The 22248-nt window shown below is 38.3% G+C and overlaps 1 protein-coding gene across 2 annotated transcripts; it reads left to right on the top strand.

Moving 5' to 3' along the window:
* Positions 1–3051: 3051 nt before the first annotated feature.
* Positions 3052–4609, top strand: LOC112310765 (heterogeneous nuclear ribonucleoprotein A3-like). 2 transcript variants are annotated; one of them, XM_024567058.4, is made up of 2 exons: positions 3052–3865; positions 3992–4609. In XM_024567058.4, exons 1-2 carry the CDS (start codon positions 3052–3054, stop codon positions 4180–4182), a joined length of 1005 nt encoding a protein of 334 aa, XP_024422826.2. In that variant the 3' UTR covers positions 4183–4609. The 2 variants fall into 2 exon arrangements, with proteins under 2 accessions (XP_024422826.2, XP_024422824.2); XM_024567056.4 differs by having other exon boundaries at positions 3052–4609.
* The last annotated feature ends 17639 nt before the right edge of the window (positions 4610–22248 follow it).

The raw sequence follows: 22248 nt of genomic DNA, 5'->3' as shown, positions 1-22248 counted from the left end.
ACTCTACATACAGTTTTTTTTTAGGTTAATATATGATGGCTAGTCACAAATTAGGGTAATGAGTTTATTTCCATGGCTATTTCAGTGTGACCAGTGCCAATTCAACAACAACTTTTCCCATTGGTTCAGCATGTGACAATAACACTTAAAAAACCAAATGCAGGTGGCTAAGTCACAGAGAAGTGATCGCATTATGCCAATATAGACCAAACTTAAGGAGGGTAACTACTAGTCACTTACAAGTATCACACTTACGTATATTTAGAGTAGGTGGTTATTCAAATGCCATGACTTAAGCCATCCTTCCCTTTCCCCAGATATCTTCCCCATACCCCCAAGAAATCATATCTGGAAATCTGCCACTGATAATATCTTCTTTGGGTTAAGAATTGCCTCCTCTGAATATCCACTTAGAAGTAAAAATACCTCCAGAAGAGTAACATATGAAATTCCTTATCAAATTTATTTATGAGATACTTTTCTTCTGTGATAAGAAAAATTGGGCCCTGGTTGGTATAGCTCAGTGGATTGAGCATGGGCCTGCAAACCAAAGGGCTGCCAGTTTGATTCCCAGTCAGGGCAAATGCCTGGGTTGCAGGCCAGGTCCCCAGGAGGGGCACACAAGGGGCAACCCCATATTGATGTTTCTCTCCCTCTCTTTCTCCTTCCCTGCCCATCTCTCTTAAAAATAAATAAATAAAATCTTTTTTAAAAAAAAGAAAGAAAAATTGGGTCCCATGTAGGGGAATGGGAAAATGGGTTGTTGTAAGACAGCAAAGAAAAACTTTACTGCTGATTTTGACTATAGGCACTGAGCCAAACAAACAAACAAAAAATCAACGAAACAAAACATACAAAAATGCCGCCCTTGGCCTCTTCTTTTTTCTCTTCCCAAATAGCCAGAAACCTCTGTAGCTGTGAAGAGAAACCCAGACCAGCAATGCTAACATTCTAGTGTCATGACCAGTGTAGAAGGAGGCATAAATAAGTGTTGATGAAAGCCCTGCCATAACAGCCATTTGGAAAAACCTCTCAAATACATATTTGGCGAGAGAATTAAGATCCTTGGGAATGAAGATGGCTGTCAAGTTGGTAGAAGCTGAGTCCACTTGCTCTTGCCCCTAACTCAGATACTTGGCTGATCTTCTGAAAAATAAACTAAACATTCAATGGAATCTTAGTTTTTATGAAGTTTGGAAGCCAACGAGTACAAAAGACACTTCACAATGAGCAGTAAGGAGATTTATTAGGTTGAAGGGTAATTACCTCGTGTGTGGCACCTGCAGCCACAGAGAGCCTGGTCAGAGATCGCAGCTTTGTGGGTAAAAATAAGTAAGTCATGAAAGTATAGGAAGCACAGAGGTCCCAATCAAGATGAACACAATGAGGCACACTCCAAGACACATCATAATTAAAATGACAAAATTTAAAGGCAAAGAGAGAATCTTCAAGGCAGCAAGGGAGAAACAGCTAGCAACATGCAAGAGAACTCCAATAATGCCATCAGCTGATTTCTCAACAGAAACACTATAAGCTAGAAGGGAATGTCATGAAATATTCCTATAATGAAAAGCAAAGACTTCCAACTAAGACTACTCTATCCAGCATTGCTTTCATTGAAAATGGTAGGCAAAATAAAGAGCTTCCTAGACCAAAAAAAAAAAAAAAAAAAAAAAAGCCTAAAACAGTACATCTCCACCAAACCAGCATTGCAAGAGATGCTAAAGGAACTTATTTAAGAAGACGAGGGAGGAAAAGAGAGAGAGAGAGAGAGAGAGAGAGAGAGAGAGAGAGAGAAGAACAAAGATGTGAAGGGAAAAAGGGCAATAAACAAGCACCTAACAATAATAACCTTAAATGTAAATGGATTAAACACTCCAATCCAAAAGTAAATGGTAGCTGAGTGGATAAGCAAATATTCTGAATATATGCTGTCTACAAGCAATTCACCTCAGAAAAAAAGATTTACAGAGGTTGAAAGTGAAGGGGTGGAAAAAAGATTCCATGAAAATAAGCTGGGGTAGCAATACTTATATCAGACAAAATAGACCTCAAAATAAAGGCCATAACAGAAGACAAAGAAGGTCACTACATAATTCTTAAGGGAGTTGGCCAACAAGAGGAAACAACCCTTGTAAACCTATACACATCCAACATAGGAGCACCTAAATACGTAAGGAAAATCTTGGAAGACTTTAAGAAGGAAATTGGGAGCAATGCAGTCATTGTAGGGGATTTTAACACCCTACTGTAAACAATGGATAGATCTTCCAAACAAAGAATCAACAAGGATATTGTAGCATTGAAAAACACTCTTGATCTAATGGACTTAACTGATATTTACAGAACATTTCACACCAAAGAAGCAAAGTATTCATTCTTTTCAAACACACAGGGATCATTTTCAAAGATAGACCACAAAGTAGGACACAAGCCTTAACAAATTCAAGAAAACTGAAATCATATCAAGCATCATTTGAGATCACAATGGCTGGAAACTAGAAACCAACCTCCAGGGAAAAATTTAAATCCTTTCAAATACATGGAGGCTGAATAACATGTTAGTGAAAAATGAATGGATGAACAATGAGATCAAGGAAGAAATAAAAAAGTATCTGAAAATAATTGAAAATAAACACACAACAACCCAAAACTTATGGGACACAGAGAACACAGTTCTGAGAGGGAAGTTCATAGCAATAGAGGCCTACCTAAAGAAGATAGAAAAAAAATATCATATAAACATCCTAACTCTACATCTAAAAGAACAAGAGGAACAACAACAAACAAAGCCCAGAGCAAGTAGAAGGAAGGATACAATAAAGATCAGAGCAGAATTAAATGACATAGAGACTAAATGAAAAAGTCAAAAAATCAATGAATTGAGGAGCTGATTCTTTGAAAAGCTAAACAAAATTGACAAACCTTGAACCAGATTCATCAAGAAAAATGAGAAAGGAACCAAATAAATAAAATCAGACACAAAAGAGGAGAAGTAACAGCCGATACAACAGAAATACGAATTGTTAAAAAAAAAAAATTGCTCTCAAAATGGAGGTAAAACCGCCACCTGGTCGCCCCCAGCCCAACTCTGGCCATCGCCGACACCACCGGGGGGAGGAGGGTCACCATCTAAAGGAACCAGAGCAGTTGAGAAAAGTGTTTATTGGTGATTTGAGCTTTGAAACTACAGATGATAGTTTTAGAGAACATTTTGAGAAATGGGGCACACTCACAGATTGTGTGGTGATGAGAGACCCCCAAACAAAACATTCCAGGGGCTTTGGTTTTGTCACTTATTCTTGTGTAAAGGAGGTGGATGCAACAATGTGTGCTCGACCACCCAAGGTTGATGGGTGTGCAGTGGAACCAAAGAGAGCTGTTTCTAGAGAGGATTCTGTAAAGCCTGGTGCCCATCTAACAGTGAAGAAAATTTTTGTTGGTGGTATTAAAGAAGATACAGAAGAGTATAATTTGAGAGACTACTTTGAAAAGTATGGCAAGATTGAAACCATAGAAGTTGTGGAAGATAGGCAGAGAGGGAAAAAAAGAGGATTTGCTTTTGTAACTTTTGATGATCATGATACAGTTGATAAAATTGTTGTTCAGAAATACCACACTATTAATGGGCATAATTGTGAAGTGAAAAAGGCCGTTTCTAAACAAGAAATGCAGTCTGCTGGATCGCAAAGAGGCCATGGAGGTGGATCTGGCAACTTTATGGGTTGTGGAGGAAACCTTGGAGGTGGTGAAGGTAACTTTGGCCATGGTGGAAACTTTGGTGGAAGAGGAGGCTATGGTGAAGGTGGCAGCAGAGATAGTTATGGAGGAGGTGATGGTGGATATAATGGATTTGGAGGTGATGGTGGCAACTATGGCAGTGGACCTGGTTATAGTAGTAGAGGAGGCTATGGTGGTGGACCCAGATATGGAAACCAAGGTGGTGGTGGATATGGTGGTGGTGATGGAGGATATGATGGTTACAACGAAGGGGGGAATTTTGGTGGTAACTACAGTGGTCGTGGGAACTATAATGATTTTGGAAATTATAGTGGACAACAGCAGTCAAATTATGGACCCATGAAAGGGGGCAGTTTTGGTGGAAGAAGCTCGGGCAGCCGCTATGGTGGTGGTTATGGATCTGGTAGTGGAAGTGGTGGGTATGGTAGCAGAAAGTTCTAAAAACTCAGCAGAAAAGGGCTACAGTTCTTAGCAGGAGAGAGAGTGAGGAGTTGTCAGGAAAGCTGCAGGTTACTTTGAGACAGTCATCTCAAATGCATTAGAGGAACTGTGAAAATCTGCCACAGAAAGAGCGATGATCCATAGTCAGAAAAGTTACTGCAACTTAAACAGGAAACCCTTCTTGTTCAGGACTGTCATAGCCACAATTTGCAAAAAGTGCAGCTATTGATTAATGCAATGTAGTGTCAATTAGATGTACATTCCTGAGGTCTTTTATCTGTTGTAGCTTTGTCTTTTTCTTTTTCTTTTCATTACATCAGGTATATTGCCCTGTAAATTGTGGTAGTGGTACCAGGAATAAAAAATTAAGGAATTTTTAACTTTTCAATATTTGTGTAGTTCAGTTTTTCTACATTTTAGTATAGAATGTTTAACAAAATGCAGTTTTGAAGGTGTTTCCTTGTGAGTTAACAAGTAGAGAGGACCATTTTTAATCACTATTTTGTATGAATTTTGCTAAAGTTAACTGTAAAGAAACACCTGCTGACTTGCAGTTTAAGGGGAATCTATTCTCCCCATTTCCAAACCATGAAATGAATGGGCTCTGACATGTGGAGAGAATAGATATTTGTATGTTTGCATTGTATGTTTTAGATAAATAGAATTGGGCATTTAAATTAACATATTTGTGATTATAATAGCATTAAGATTTACCTTCAAATGAAAAAATCTCAAAATTTGAAAAAATATTACTATGAACAACTATATGCCAAGAAACTGGATAACATGGGTGAAATGGACAAATTTCTGGAAACATACAATCTGGCAAAACCAAACCAAGAGGAAGCAGAAAGCCTGAACAGACCAATAACAACAATTGAAATTAAGGCAGTAATCAAAAAACTCCTGGCACACAAACCCTGGACCAATGGTTTGGGTTTATGGATGGCTACACAGGTAACTTTTACCAAACATTCAAAGAAGATCTAGCATCTATCCTTCCCTAACTGTTCCAAAAAATTCAAGAACAGAGAAGACTCCTATTTTTATGAGGCCAGTATTATCTTAATTCCAAAACCAGGTAAAGACACAGCAAAGAAAGTTACAGACCTATAACTCTGATGAACATATATGCTAAAATCCTCAACAAAATACTACCAATCCAGATTCAGAAATACATTAAGTTTAGCACACACCATGATCAAGTGAGATTTTTTTCCCAGGGATGCGAGGATAGTATAACACTTGCAAATCAATAAATGTAATACATCACATCAACAAAAAGAAAGACAAAAACCACATGGTCATATCAATAGATGTTAAAAAGTATTTGATAAAAATCAGCACCCAGCCCTGGCTGGTGTAGCTCAGTGGATTGAGCACGGGCTGCAGACCAAAGGGTCATTGGTTCAATTCCTAGTCAGGGCACATGCTGGGTTGTGGGCCAGGTCCCCAGTGGGGGCTATGTGAGAGGCAATGACACATTGATGTTACCCTTTCTCTCTCTCTTCCCCTTTCTCTAAAAATAAATAAATAAAAACCTTTTAAAATAATCAGCACACATTTATGAAAAAACACTCAGCAAAGCAAGAATAGTTGAAGCATAACTCATAATAATAAAAGTCATATACACAAAATCTGCTTTCAACCTCATACTCAATTAGCAAAAACTAAAATGTTTCCCTTAAGATCAGGAACAAGCCAAGGGTGCCTGGTTTCACCAGTGTTATTCAATATAGTACTGGAAGTTCTAGCCACAGGAATTAGACAAGAAAAAGAAATAAAAGGCATCCAAATTGGAAAGGAGGAAGCAACACTCTCATCATTCACAGATGACATGATAGTATACATAGAAAACCCTGTAGACTTCAACAAAAAACTACTCGAACTTATAAGTGAATTTGGCAAAGTAGAAGGATACAAAGTCAATATTCAGAAATTGATGGAATACTTGTGCACCAACAATGAATTATCAGAAAGAGAAACTAAGGGAAAAATCACATTTACTATAGCAACAAGAAAAATAAAGTACCTAGGAATAAATTTAACTAAGGATGTAAAAGATCTGTACTCAGAAATCTATAAACACTGAGGAAAGAAACTGAGGAAGATACAAATAAATGGAAGCATATACTTTGCTCATGGATTGGAAGAATTAACATCATTAAAATGTCCATATTGCCTAAAGCAATCTATAGATTCAAAACAATTTCTATTAGAATACCAATTGCATATTTCACAGATGTAGAACAAATATTCCCCAAAATTTTATGAAACCAAAAATGACCCAGCAATCCTGAGAAAAAAAAAAAAAGAACAAAATTGGAGGGAGCACAATACCTGATATTAAACTATACTACAAGGTCACTGTAATCAAAACAGCATGGTACTGACATATGAACAGACAGAAAGATCAATAAACACAATAGAGAGCCCAGAAATAAACCCATGTGTCTGTGGTCAATTAATATTTGACAAAAGGGGCATAATCATGCAATACAGTAAAGATAGTCTCTTCAATAAATGGAGTTGGGTGAACTAGACTGGTATGTGCAAAAAAGTAAAAATAAAAACTACACCATCAACTCATACCATATACCAGAATAAACTCAAAATGGATAGAGGACTTAAATATAAGTTGTGATACCATAAAACTCCTAGAAGAAAACATAGGCAGTAAAATTTCAGACATCCTACATAGCAATATTTTTGCTGATACATCTCCTAAGGCAAAGAGAAATAAAGAAAATAAACAAATGGGAGTATATCAAATTAAAAATGTTTCTGCATGGCTAAAGAAACTATCATCAAAATGAAAATGGATCCAACCATATGGGAGAACATATTTGCTAATGATACATTAGAGAAGGGATTGATATCCAAAGTATATAAAGAACTCATATGATTCAACACCAGGAAGACAAACAATGTAATTTAAAAAATGGGCAAATGATTTGAATAGTCACTTCTCCAAAGAGGACATACAGAGGGCCCACAGATATATGAAAGGATGCTCAGCATCACTAACCATCACAGAGATGCAAATTAAAGCCACAATGAAATATCTCCTCACTCCTGTCAGAATGGCCATCATTAATAAATCAACAAACAAGTGCCAGTAAGGACGTGGAGAAAAGGGAACCCTAGTGCACTGTTAGTGAGAATGCAGACTGGTGCAGCCACTGTGGAAAACAGTATGGAATTTCCTTTAAAAACTAAAAATTGAACTGCCTTTTGACCCAATGATCCTGCTGCTGGGAATATACCCTAAGAATCCTGAAACACCAGTTCTAAAGAATTTATGCACCCTTATGTTCACAGTGATTTTATTCACAATAGCAAAGTGCTGGAAACTCCCTCCAGCACTTTATCCACTCCAGTACTGAGTGGATAAAAAAAAAAAAAATGGTCATACATTTACACAATGGAGTACTATGCCACAGAAAAAAAATGGAACTCCTACCTTTTGTGACAGCATGGGTGTAACTGGAGAATATTTTGTTAACTGAAATAAGCCAGTCAGTGAAAAACAAACACCATATGATCGCATCTATAAGTGCAATGTAACGAACAAAATAAACTAATGAACAAAATAAAACCATAGACATAGAAACATGGAGCAGACTGAGAGTGACCAAGGGGAGGGAGGAGGGGGACAATGGTGGAAAGAAGGGAAAGGGACTGGACAAAGAACATGTATGAATGACCCACCGTCGGACAACAGTGTGGGAATTGACTATGGGAAGAGTGGGTGGGATGGGCGGAGGAGGGAAAGGGGAAAAAATGAAACAACTGTAATAGAATAACAATAAAAATTATTTTAAAATCCTTGGCATAATGAAAGGCTAAAATTTGTGATACTAACTATAAAGTAATAAGATTTTTCAAGGAAAATAAGTATGGACTAGAAAAATCAAGAAAACTGCCCTGGTTGGTGTGGCTCAGTGGATTGGGTACCAACCTGTGAACCAAAGGGTCACTGGTTTGTTTCCTGGTCAGGGCACATGTCAGGGTTACAGGCAGGGTCCCCAGTGGTGGGTGCATGAGGGGCAACCACACAGTGATATTCCTCTCCTTCTCTTTCTCCCTCCCTTCCCCTCTCTCTAAAAATAAATAAATAAAATCTTTAAACAAAAAAAGAAAAATCAGGAAAATTTACTGGAGGAAGGAAGATTTTAGCTGACTTTCAGAGTCCCTAAACCCAGAATGAGATACAAGAGTGGTAGTTGTTTCATAGGATCAAGCAGAGTTACTAAATTGGTTTCATCTCTTATGCTAATTCCAAACGTAGATAGTGGCTGCTGGCTGCCCAGAGTTCTGTGTCAAGAAGGATGTTGAAATTGCTTCCAGGCTTGGCATAAAAGGGTGGTATGATCAATTAAGTGATATCTGACGTGGGCTACAACCATCTTATCTGGGTATGGAAGCAAAAGCTCTCCAAGTACAATTTTGAGCTGATACTGATAAGATCAAACACTTTAATTCACTCAGGCTAACAGAAACCAATAGAATATATTATCCAGAACTGGAAAATTCTTATTCCCTACATTTACAGAATTTAAAAGGGAATCTTAATTACCATTTCTCAGAATTACCTCTTTTAACAGGTTGGCAGGTGCCCCCTTGCAATATGGAAAATTTTAATTTTTGGTTTAGTTGAGTTCAAACCATGTTTCATGTTTTAAAAAATAATTAACATGGGCTCAGATATAAAATTACGTATGCAGTGAGAATGTTAAAACATAGCCTGCCTAAATGTCTGAGAACTAAAAGGATCTATCTCCATTTGGTGCCAATTTCTGGCTCCACACCAGATGGGGCTACTAATGGCTATGGTTCTGTAGGTTCTAAGAGGAAATGCAGAGACAGAAAAGTTCCCTCTTAATGTTTCTCCTCATTACTTTCAGCATGGCTCTTCTCATAATTACATCTCCTCACAAATCAAAGAACTCTAAGTCCTTTTTAGTATGTCCCTGGTATTCATGAATCTAACATTATATTTAAATATACCATGTTGGTTGAGTTTTACTCTAATCCCCAACAAATTGCCATGTTTCCCTTTAAGATAATACTTTGCATTCTGTTGTCATAGCAACAAAATGTGCTAGTAGGCTGAAAAACTGACATTTTCTCCTGATGTTTATTATTCATGATACAGACACCATTTCCCCCATCACCTCCATGAGAACTAAAAGGTCTCTTCATTTAAATGTAGTGACCATAAAAAGATAAAAGCCTTCAATTATACTGTACAAAAAAGTGTCTGTCTTTCCCATGCTTTTATTCATTCTTCTGTGCTTCTGATTCAATACTTCTATAAAGGAGATGCTCTTTAAAAGTTGAAGGGACATTTGCCATTTTAACATAATCTGGGAACTTTTAATGAACATTATATGCCAAAAGAGAGGGAAAATTGTTTTTCAACAGGAAGAATAATGCTGGCTAATATTTACACATATAAATTTATACTTTTCAAAGTATTTGCACAAACATATCAACCAGTTATCTCTTGTGGACTCTAGAGAGATACAAAATGTGATGCTTTCTCAGCAATCTTCACAACAAAGGGTCACACACAATCAGCCTGTTTCCATTTTAGAAATAAGACATTCATTCACTCTTCTTTCAGGATTAATTCATTAAAAGGTGGTTTTTTTATGCAGATACGTCTCTGTGAGACCATAGAAACTAGGTTTCCCATTACTTGTAGCCAACCACTGTTTCCTCAGACAACCTGTTCAGCACATACTTTCTTCTTTCCAGAACACAGAATCCAAAGAAGGTAAGCTTATCAGCCCATTCTACAGTTGTATGTTGTGCAGACATGAAAGCAACCATTCAGTGGACTCTACTTTCTTTGTTCATGTATATTTTTAGATTTTAATAAATGATAAATAATACTTTACTTTTCAGTATTTATGGAATCTAATGATTAGATGTGATAACTTGATCTGAACATAAATATAGATTTATGAAATGACTAAATAATTGTATGAACTTAATGTTTTATTGAAAGCTTTGAGAAAATTTCCCAAGGTTAACCCCAACTCCAAGACATTCACATTTTGAAGTACATTCGTATCATTAAGTGATTCCACAAATAGACATAATGCTGTGGGTAGAGAACAAAAATTGCCCTCATTTCTATTAATTGTGGTAAAGATTTTTCTAAATTTATACCCACACATTCCTGCTTTATTAAGTAGAGACTAAAACAAAAACAAGGATCGCTTTTTCTTTCTTTCTTTCTTTTTTAAAAATTTTATTCTTATTCAATTACAGTTGTATGTCTTTTCTCCCCATCCCTCCACCCTACCCCTTGATTTTGTCCATGTGTCCTTTATAGTAGTTCCTGTAATCTCCGCTCCTCACTGTCACCTCCCCACTCCCCTCTGACCATTGTTAGATTGTTCTTAACTTCAGTGTCTCTGATTATATTTTGTTTCCTTTTTTCTTTTGTTGATTATGTTCCAGTTAAAGGTGAGATCATATGGTATTTGTTCCTCACCACCTGGCTTATTTCACTTAGCATAATGCTCTCCAGTTCCATCCATGCTGTTGCAAAGGGTATAAGCTCCTTCTTTCTGCTGTGTAGAATTCCATTGTGTAACTATACCATAGTTTTTGGATCCACTCATTTGCTGATGGGCACTTAGGTTGCTTCCAGTAGTTGGCTATTGGAAATTGTGCTGCTATGAACATTAGGGTGCATAGGTTCTTTTGGATTGGTGTTACGCCATACACAAAAATAAACTCAAGATGGATAAAAGACTTAATATAAGTCATAACACCATAAAAGTCCTAGAGGAAAACATTGGCAGGTAAATCTCAGACAGTCCACGCAGCAACATCCTCACAGACACATCCCCTAAAGCAAGGGACATAAAGGAAAGAATAAACAAATGGGACCTCATCAAAATTAAAAGCTTCTGCATGGCTAAAGAAAACAGCAATAAAATACAAAGAGAACCAACAGTATGGGAAAACATATTTGCCAATGATACCTCAGACAAGGGCCTGATCTCCAAAATATATAAAGAACTCACACGACTGCACTCCAGGAAGACAAACAACCCAATTAAAAAATGGGCAAAGGATTTCTTTCTTTGTTGTTGTTGTGGGTAATGCCCATGTAGAACTTCAAATTTTATACTAGGAGCATCGTTGATTTTTTTTCTACAGTGGCAAGGTGTGGCAGTATACTTAGATGCTCAAGCAATAAACACAGTTTGGTTTGAGTCCTTACTATGCCACTCACCAGCTATGTGATCCTGGGAAGGTAAACTTAACTTCTCTAGGCTTTAGTTTCCCTACCAATAAAATATACCTTATATCAGTATTAATTTTATTTATCCTTGTGAACATTAAATAATATAATTCATGTTGTGTTTATCTCAATATTTGGCATATAACAAGTATTTACTGGATGTGAGCTAATTTTATTAATATAGGAGCAGCAGCTAAGTGTGGTTATCCCCTGGGAAGTTGCTATTTAAGTCAAGCCCCTGATATGAGCTCTTTGATTCCCTAAAAAAGAGAGGGAATGCAGAGGGCAACCATATAATCAAATCTGCTCTCTAACCATTTTCATCACAACCACAATAGCTTCCTAGGAGCAAAAGTAGGAGAGCATTTAAGAGTAACCTAGTTAAAAACTATTCTAGGGCAGTTAAGGAATAAAGTCAAAAAGGAAAAAGAATTCATAGACACAGACAAGAGTGTGGTGATTGCAGAGGGTGTGGTGGAGGTAGAAGAGGGTAGAAGGAAGATAAATGATAATTGAAAAAATACAATAAAATTAACAATTAAAAAAATATTCCAGATATATGTGATAATCTTGCTCTTAAAAATCACTGATAAGAAATTTTATATTCAAGCAGCTCTTTTTTGGATCTAATTGGAAACCCTCTGGCTAATATTTAAAATAATTTCTTCTTCTTTGATGATGAAGAAACACTGATCTTCATTATTGTTTTTATAACCCTTAACAGAGCAAGAATTTAATCACAGAATTATAGGCATCAAATTTGTAAATGGTATTAGGGATTTGTTGGTCTAAAGAATTCATTTTAAACATGGGAAAACAAACGGAATCTGTTATAACAACTGACATACCCAAGGTCATGAAGTTAGTGAATGGTGACTCAGCCTAGAACACAAGTTTCCGGGCTACTGATCTATTCTGTGCAGCATTGGCTCTGTAGTAACCATTACTAGTTATCTTAGTTTGGGTTCTCCTGTTAGGGGAGCCTGAGACAGGAACATGTGTACAGATAGTTTATATAGGAAATGATCCTAAAGAGCACAAGTAAGTGGAGGGACAGGGAAGAGGGAAAAGCCTATAAAATATATGATATTGAGTTGTTGTCTGTGAACAATAAGGCTTAATTCCCCTTGAGACCTTACGAGAAATGCTTTAGAAAGCACCTCAGAATTTTCCCTCTGAAGGGGTAGTAGATGTTTGAAACATTTATGCACTGACCTCTTAACCCTCACTTGTTGAGAGTTATCCTCAAGCCTTTTAACTCCATCACCTACTCAGGCTACACCTTTATGAGGGGTGAGCAGCCTTTCAACGTTTTGGGGGTAGCACTAAGGTGCAAAAGCAGAAACAGGGATGTGCAACCTTTTGGTGTCTCTGGGCCACACTGGAGGAATAAAAATTGTCTGGGGCCACACATTAAATACACAAACACTAACGAAAGCTGATGAGCAAAAAAAAAAAAAGTTTTAAGTAAATTTATGGTTTTGTGTTGGGCTGCACTTATAACCATCCTGGGCTGCATGTGGCCCATGGGCTGTGGGTTGGACACCCCTGCTAGAGTGCATAAGATAAGGTGAACTGTCCACTCTAGCTGTGCTGAAATCAAGTGGACTCTGGGGATTCCATATGAAAGAATGTAAGTATCTGGCATACTATTGTCCACCAGTATCTAGTGACCTTCCCTTTCTGAACAGAGAAGGGAAACAGTGCATTTCCTAGCTCTTATGCACTAAGAGGAGTATAAAATATGAAAATAAAATATGAGCAGTAATACTCTATAAATTCTAGTCTGAGGCAGTTAAAAATTCATGTGGAATTCTCAAGTACTTTATCTTCCCTGCCATAGCACCTATTAAGGAGGCCTTGAGATGCCAAAGCACCTTGGATTACAGAGTCATCATATGGGTGGGCAACTGTCTTTTGGAATCACCTAGGGCCCACAGTGAACTTTTTCTAAACAAGAAATAACTTCTGTTGTGTAAAGGCACAGATATTTGGGACCTTGCTTATTACAACAACATGCTTAACCCATCATGACTAATATAGGCTCTACCATCTGAAATATATATCTTAAGATATTTCTGAAGTTGTAAGAATGTTTTATACAGAAATATCTCATGTTATCTAAACAATTCTCCAGGATGATCATCAATATATTTTTTTATGAGTTTTCAAGATTAGGGCTGAAATCTGTGATCAGACCAAAAAGTAAAGCTTATGTGGAGACTGTATATATATCCTGGATAACATACTCTTATCATTAAGATAATTAACCTCATTCAAACTATACATTGATATAACTGTTTTGCTGTAGTTGTAATATTTGCACCCAATGCCAACACCTCAATGCAGCAATAAAGAAAAGTATCCAATACTTGTATATGTGTCTGTCCATCAAAAAATTCTGCTCTTTTGACATAATGACAGGTTATGCCTTTTTGAAGCCACATCTACCATGAGAATATTTAGCACATCTTTACTACCAAGATTGAAGCTATTTAAAGACACTCTTAGTCAGGTTACAAAGATGCAATAGTTATTAGCCCACTGATTTCCTTTACATAATTCTCCTTTTTCCTTCCATGAAGGGAAAACACACTTCCAAGAATTGAAAGCCTAGCCTTCAAGGCTTTGTCAATATGTAGTCGCAACATAGAAGCCCAACTTTCAAACTCATCATCTCAGATATATTTTTTTCTTTTTTCTTTTAATATATTTTATTTTTTAATATATTTATTTATTTTTATTCAGTTACAATTGTCTGCATTTTCTCCCCTTCCCTTCAACCCACCCCAGCCAATCCCACCTCCCTCCCCCACCTCTACCCTCCCCCTTGATTTTGTCCATGTGTCCTTCAGAGTAGCACCTATAGACCCCTCTCCCCACTATCCCCTCCCCACTCCCTTGTGGCTATTGTTACAATGTTCTTAATTTCAATGTCTCTGGTTATATTTTGTTTGCTTTTTTCTTTTGTTGATTATGTTCCAGTTAAAGGTGAGATCATATGGTATTTGTCCCTCACCGCCTGGCTTATTTCACTTAGCATGATGCTCTCCAGTTTCATCCATGCTGTTGCAAAGGGTATAAGCTCCTTCTTTCTCTCTGCTGCATAGAATTCCATTGTGTAAATGTACCAAAATTTTTAGATCCACTCATTTGCTGATGGGCACTTAGGTTGCTTCCAGTACTTGGCTATTGTAAATTGTGCTGCTATGAACATTGGGGTGCATAGGTTCTTTTGGATGGGTGTTTCAGGGTTCTTAGAGTATAATCCCAGCAGCGGAATTGCTGGGTCAAAGGGCAGTTCCATTTTTAGTTTTCTGAGGAAATTCCATACTGTTTTCCACAGTGGCCGCACCACTCTGCATTCCCACCAACAGTGCACTAGGGTTCCCTTTTCTCCTCATCCTCTCCAACATTTGCTTGTTGATTTGTTTATGTTGGCTACTCTAACCAGTGTGAGATGGTACCTCATTGTGGTTTTAATTTGCATCTCTCTGATGGCTAGTGATGCTGAGCATGTTTTCATATGTCTCTGGGCCCTCTGTATGTCTTCCTTGGAGAAGTGTCTGTTCAAGTCCTTTGCCCATTTCTTAATTGGGCTGTTTGTCTTCCTGGAGTAGAGTCGTGTGAGTTCTTTATATATTTGGGAGATCAGGCCCTTGTCTGACGTATCATTGGCAAATATGTTTTCCCATACTGTTGGTTCTCTTTGTATTTTAATGCTGTTTTCTTTAGCCATGCAGAAGCTTTTTATTTTGATGAGGTCCCATTTGTTTATTATTTCCTTTATGTCCCTTGCTTTAGGGGACGTGTCTGTGAGGATGTTTCTGCGTGGACTGTCTAATAAAGTACCTAGGAATAGGTACTGGCAGATTTATTGGCAGATTTACCTGCCAATGTTTTCCTCTAGGACTTTTATGGTGTTACGACTTATATTTAAGTCTTTTAACCAGCTTGAATTTATTTTTGTGTATGGCATAAGTTGGTGATCGAGGTTCATTTTTTTGCAGTTAGATGGCCATTTCTCCCAACACCATTTGTAGAAGAGGCTGTTTTGGCACCATTTTATGCTCCTGCCTCCTTTGTCAAATATTAATTGACCATAAACACTTGGCTTTATTTCTGGGCTCTCTGTTCTGTTCCATTGGTCTATGTGCCTGTTTTTATGACAGTACCAGGCTGTTTTGATTACAGTGGCCTTGTAATACAGTTTGATATCAGGTATTGTGATCCCTCCTGCTTTGTTCTTCTTTCTCAAAATTGCTGCAGCTATACGGGGTTGTTTATGGTTCCATATAAATTTCTGAAATGTTTGTTGTATATCTGTGAAATATGTCATGGGTACTCTAATAGGGATTGCATTGAATCTATAAATTGCTTTGGGTAGTATGGCCATTTTGATGATTTTAATTCTTCCAATCCATGAGCATGGTAGATGCTTCCATTTGTTTGTGTCTTCCTTAATTTCTTTCTTCAGAGTTGTACAGTTTTCTGAGTACAGTCTTTTGCCTCCTCGGTTAGGTTTATTCCTAGGTACTTTATTTTCCTTGTTGCTATATCAAATGGGATTTCTTTCCTGATTTCTGTTTCTGCAGGTTCATTGTTGGTATACAGGAACACCTTTGATTTCTGAGTATTGACTTTGTATCCAGCTGTTTTGCCAAATTCATTTATTAGGTCAAGAAGTTTTTTGGTGGAGTCTATAGGATTTTCCATGTACACTATCATGTCATCTGCAAACAGTGACAGTTTCATTTCCTTCTTTCCAATTTAGATGCCTTTTATTTCTTTACTTGTCTGATTGCTGTGGCTAGGACTTCCAATACTATGTTGAATAGGAGTGGTGAAGGAGGGCATACTTGTCTTGTTCCTGATCTTAGTGGGAAAGCTCTAAGTTTTTGTCCATTGGGTATGATGTTGGCTGTAGGTCTCTCATGTATGGCCTTTATTATGTTGAGGAATGCTCCCTCTATTCCCACTTTGTTGAGTGTTTTTTATCAGAAATGGGTGCTGTATCTTATCAAATGCTTTCTCCGCATCTATTGATATGATCATGTGATTTTTGTCTTTGCTGTTGTTGATTTGATGTATTATGTTTATTGATTTGTGAATATTGTGCCATCCTTGCATCCCTTGGATGAATCCCACTTGATCATGGTGTATGATCCTTTTAATGTATTGCTGGATGCAGTTTGCCAATATTTCCTTGAGGATTTTAGCATCTATGTTCATCAGTGATATTGGCCTGAAGTTTTCTTTCTTCGTTATGTCTCTATCTGGTTTTGGAATTAGGATGATGCTGTCTTCATAAAAGGAGTTTGGGAGTCTTCCATCTTCTTGGATTTTTTGAAATAATCTGTGGAGGATGGGGGTTAGCTCCCCTTTAAATGCTCTGTAGAATTCAACTGTGAAACTATCTGGTCCAGGCTTTTGTGTATCGGAAGCTTTTTCATGACTGTTTCAATTTCATCAGGCATTACTGGTCTGTTCAGACTTTGTGCTTCTTCCTCATTGAGTATTGGAAGGTTATATTTTTCTAGAAATTTGTCCATTTCATCTAGGTTTTCAAATTTTCTGGCATACAGTTCTTCATAGTAATTTCTTACAATCCTTTGTATCTCGGTAGTATCTTTTGTAGTCTCTCCTCTTTCATTTCTGATTGTGTTTATCTGGGTCCTCTCTCTTTTTTTCTTGATGAGCCTGCTTAAGGGCTTGTCGATTTTGTTTATCTTTTCAAAGAACCAGCTCCTGGATTCGTTGATCCTTACAATTGTGCTTTTAGTCTCTATGTCATTTAATTCTGCTCTGATCTTGGTTATTTCCTTCCTTCTACTTGCTCTGGGCTGTCTTTGTTGTTGTTCCTCAAGTACTTGTAGGTGAATGGTTAGGTTGTTTATTTGAACTGTTTCTACTCTTTTTAGGTAGGCCTGTATCGCTATAAACTTCCCTCTCAGGACTGCCTTTGCTGTGTCCCATAGTTTTTGGATTGTTGTGAGTAGTTTTTCATTTGTTTCCAGAAACTTTTTGATTTCTTCTCTGATCTCATTTTTCACCCATTCATTGTTTAATAGCATGCTATTCAATCTCCATGTTTTTGTCTGTTTTGGGGTTTTTTCCTTGAGATTTGTTTCTAGTTTCAGTCCCTTATGGTCAGAGAAAATGCTTGATATGATTTCAATTTTCTTGAATTTGTTGAGGCTTGCTTTGTGTCCTATCATGTGGTCTATCTTTGAAAATATTCCATATGCATTTGAAAAGAATGTGTATTTTGCTGCTTTGGGATGAAAGGCACTCTCTCTATATATATTTTAAGTCCATTTCATCCAAGGCCTTGTTCAATGCCACAATATCTTTGCTGATATTTTGTTTAGAAGATCTGTCCATCTTTGACAGTGGGGTATTAAAATCCCCTACTGTAATTGTGTTGGTGTCAATATCTTTCTTGAAGTCCTCCAAGATTTTCTTTATGTATTTGGGTGCTCCTATGTTTGGCGCATATATATTTACAATGTTTATGTCTTCTTGGTGGATTCTTCCTTTGAGTATTATGAAGTGACCATCTGGGTCTCTCTTTATGGCCCTTTTTTTGAAGTCTATTTTGTCTGATATGAGTATTGCTACCCCTGCTTTTTTTTCCTGTCCCTTTGCTTGGAAAATTTGTTTCCATCCCTTCACTTTCAGTCTGTGTAGGTCTTCTGTCCTGAGATGGGTCTCTTGTAGGCAGCATATGTGTGGGTCATGCTTCCTTTTCCATTCAGGTATTCTATATCTTTTGATGGGAGCATTTAATCCATTTACATTTAGGGTTATTATTGATAGGTATTTATTTACTGCCATTATTTTGTACCTGTGTTCCTCTCTCTCTCTCTCTTTTCCTTCCTTTCCTTAAAGCAGTCCCTTTCGCAACTGTTGCAGAGCTGGTTTGGTGGAGGTATATTCTTTTAGACTTCTTTTGTCTGGGAAACTCCATATTTGGCCTTCTATCTTGATTGAGAGCCTTGATGGGTAAAGTAGCCTTGGTTGCAGGCTCTGGTTCTCATTACTTGGAATATTTTTTGCCATTCTCTTCTGGCTTGGAGAGTTTCCATTGAGAAATCAGTTGCTAACCTTATCGGGGCTCCCTTGTATGTTACTTCTTTTTTTTCCCTTGCTGCCCTTAAGATTCTTTCTTCGTTTTGGAATTTTGCCATTTTAATTATGATGTGTCTTGCAGTGGGTCTCTTTGGGTTCCTCTTGATTGGGACTCTGTGATTCCTGGATTTGTCTGACTTTTTCTCTCATCAAATTAGGGAAATTTTCCATCATTACTTTTTCAAACAGGTTTTCTATCCCTTGCTCTTCCTCTTCTCCCTCTGGTATTCCTATTATATGGATATTATTGTGTTTCATGTTGTCCTGCATTTCCCTTAACCCGTCTTCATTCTTTCTGAGCCTCTTTTCCTTTTCTTGCTCATTCTGAGTGTTTTTTTCTATCTTGTCCTCCAGGTCGCTGAACTGGTCCTCTGCTTCATCAAGCCTGCTTTTGATTCCTTCTACTGTGTTCTTCAGTTCAGAAATTGTATTCTTCATTTCCTCTTGGCCTTTGTTGGTAGTTTCTATTTCCTTTTTCATGTTGATATAGTTTGCAGTTAGTTCATTGTAGTTTCCCTGTAGTTTTTGGTAATTCTGTGTGAGCTCATTAAGCTTCCTCATAACCAATTCCTTGAACTCACTATCTGATAGTTGAGTTGCCTCTTTTTCATTTAGCATTGTTTCTGAGACTTCCCCCTTTCCTTTCATTTGGGGATTGTTTCTTTGTCTTCCCATTGTTTGTGAGATTCTTCCTGTTAGTCTCTGCTTCTTAAGTTGCTCTGTTTTGACCCCCTGAGTTTTTGGTGTAAACTTCTGTGGTAGAATACCTGTGAGATTTTGTGTACAGTCTCCTTGATTTCCTGATCTTACTGATCTTGGGCTGTGGTTTCTGTTGGCTCTGTGCATGTCTTTGGTTTTTGGTTCTTGTTGGGTCTTTCTTTGGTGGGTCTTTCCCACCAGCTGGTTATCTGAGGGTCAGTCTGTCCCCCACCTGTTGTCTTCTGTTGTTCAGGTGTGGGCAGGTTGTGTTGGAGCTGGTTCTTCCGTGTTTACAAGGTTTTGAGGGTTTTCTCTTGCTCTTGTTCAGTTGTTTGTTCTCACTATTTAGTTGTATCTCCAGATAGGTCCTGGGTTGAGTTAGTGTGACTTCCACTCTCTCTTTCACCTTCTTCTGTTGTTATCTTTTGGTGCTTCCTTTGTTGGTGGGTTTCCTCTTCCAGGAGGAATCCTGGTGTTCCCAGCTTCTACCCACTCTTTTTTTATGGTAGGCCTTCTCTGGGCTATGGGTGTGCGTGCAGAGCCTTCCTTGATTCGCACTCTCCCTGGTTCCTCTGGTCTCCGTTCACTCCGAGATGAGGTGCAGACACTCCAAATTCACTGGGCACCCACCCCCGGGTGGTTCCTGTAGTCTCAGCTCCCTCTGAGATGAGGTGTGGGCACTCCCAGGTAGCTGGGCACACTCCCCCAGTGATGCCTATAGTCTCAGTTCCCTCAGAGATGAGGTGTGGGCAGTCCCCGGTGGATAGGCACACTCCTGGTTGTTGGGCATCCTGCCCCGGGTGGTGCCTGTAGTCTCAGCACCCTCCGAGATGAGGTGCGCACAGTCCCCCGAATGGTGGTGGGGTGGAGAGGAGACTGGAGCTGTTGCTGCAGGGGAATTCCCCAAAGTGCCCCAGAGGGTCTTTTTCTTTTTGGGAAAAATCCTCCTGCTTAATCCTGTGGCTCCCTCTGTACAAGGAAGGGCCTGAACTCTCACACAGTCCACCTCTCCAGCTCCGCAGGGGGCTGTCTGGGTCAGGGTAGCACGCAGCCCAACTTTTAACTCTCCTCAGCCAGCGCCCGGGGTCTCCCTGGGTTTACCACTTTGTCCTTATTCCCCTCCCTGCGACTTCAGGCAACCAGGTCTCTCACAGTGTTGCTCAGGCCTTGTTTGGCAGGGGAGGGGGCCGTTAACCTGGCTCTCTCCCAGGAGTCCTGCAGCAGGCCCAGCACATGCGGGCCTGGGGCTGCAGCCACCCTGGTCCCTGCTTTGGTCCCAGGGACCTTTCTGTCTTGAAGCAATCCCCTTACCTTCTGTTTTCTCAGTGTCCTCTGTACTTTTTGGTCTCCTATCTTCATAAACGCTGGGCAGCTTTTGGCTGTTCGCTTTATTTCTCAGTAGAGTGCGTAGGTGTTTCACCCAGGTGCAGGGGGAAGTTAACTCCGCTCTCACCTATCTCGCCGCCATCTTCTCTCCCTCATCTCAGATTTATCTCTTCATAACCCCTGTGTATTTTCCCATGGATGCCAACTCAACCATGATAGTTTCTGTTCCTACTGCATTACATTACCCTGACCAAACCTCTAAATTTAATTTTTCTTTATAGTCCAAGTTTTGTTTAACTGTTTCTCTCAAACCTGTTTTTTCCCCTTTTTTACTTCTACTCAGCACTGACACCAATGCAATAAATTCTACAGTGAGAGATAGGAGACTCATTGAGAATTTTACTTCCATCAAGTCATCTGGAGGCTTCCCAGGTATTACACCTTGTTCCAGAAATTTTGGTGCTTGAGGCAGTTTTGGTGAAGAATTTCTTTTAAAAAATATTTTATGTATTTATTTTTACAAAGGGGAAGGGGGGAGAAAGAGAGAGAGAGAAACATCAATGTGTGCTTTCCTCTTACATGCCCCTAACTGGGGACCTGGCCTGCAACCCAGGCATGTTCCCTAGACTGGGAATCGAACTGGTGACCCTTTGGTTCACAGACTGGCACTCAATCCACTGAGCCACACAAGCCAGGGCTGGTGAAGAATTTCTGATAAACATTTGCAAATGTCATGCAGAAGCATCCCAGAGCCTCAACTAGAAGATAATTTCTAGAAATGCACTCCAAGATGCATTTCTTTCATTTTCCCCATTTACTCTTGGGAATGCATTGTCCCATTTATTATAGTCCTTAACTAAATGAGCATGAGCATTTCCACTGGGCAAGGTGAAGGAAAAGTGTTCAATGCTCAGATTTTCTTCAAAATGATTCAGCATATTTGGGTCTAAATGTGGCATTTAAGCCATGTTCTTTTATATGTTGTAGTTAAATTAACATTAATTAGTTTCTCTCCTACCCAACTCCCTGTCCCGGTGCTTCATATACCTGCTGTGCTTTTAGTTTCAATTTATTCTAAATATATGAGTCACTTCATAAAGGAACTGTTAACATGGTTGTTAAAATAACACAGAAAGACATCATACAATGAATAAGTGGAAGGGGTTTTGGGAAGAGAAGAGAAGCAGGGATTATGAAGTTATTTTTGCTTAATTATAATGCTTTAATTTCTTATTTATTTATTGGGTGTTTATTACATGCAACACAGTTCCAGGTATACTCAGTGATACAGAGTCATATGAAGAAGATATCGTTTTCCAGAAAAAAAATGTATTTTTATATGCAACAGGAAAGAACTCAGAAAAATTTCCAAATTTCCACTCAAACTAGGTCTTTGAAAGAAAATTGGTATTTCATCAGATATAAACAAGACAATGATAGACTATTTCAGGTAAAGGGAATAAATAGTTTGAGCAAAAGTATCAAGATGGCAAAATACAGTACATAATACTACAGTTTCACTGGAGAATATGATCCATGAAAGGGAAGAGTAGTTGATAAGGCTACAAAGACAGGCTTGGAACTAGATCACAGAGGACCATGAATGACAGACAAGGGAATTTGAATTAATTCAGTAGGTTAGG

The sequence above is a fragment of the Desmodus rotundus genome, chromosome X (genome assembly GCF_022682495.2).
Source record: "Desmodus rotundus isolate HL8 chromosome X, HLdesRot8A.1, whole genome shotgun sequence".
Taxonomy (NCBI): domain Eukaryota; kingdom Metazoa; phylum Chordata; class Mammalia; order Chiroptera; family Phyllostomidae; genus Desmodus; species Desmodus rotundus.
The sequence above is the reverse complement of the archived record's forward strand: the minus strand, read 5'-3'. Positions and strand labels throughout refer to the sequence as shown.

What these genes read in the sequence shown, in the direction of transcription:
- LOC112310765 (XM_024567056.4), top strand. Translation starts at nt 3,052, where the DNA reads ATGGAGGTAAAACCGCCACCTGGTCGCCCCCAGCCCAACTCTGGCCAT.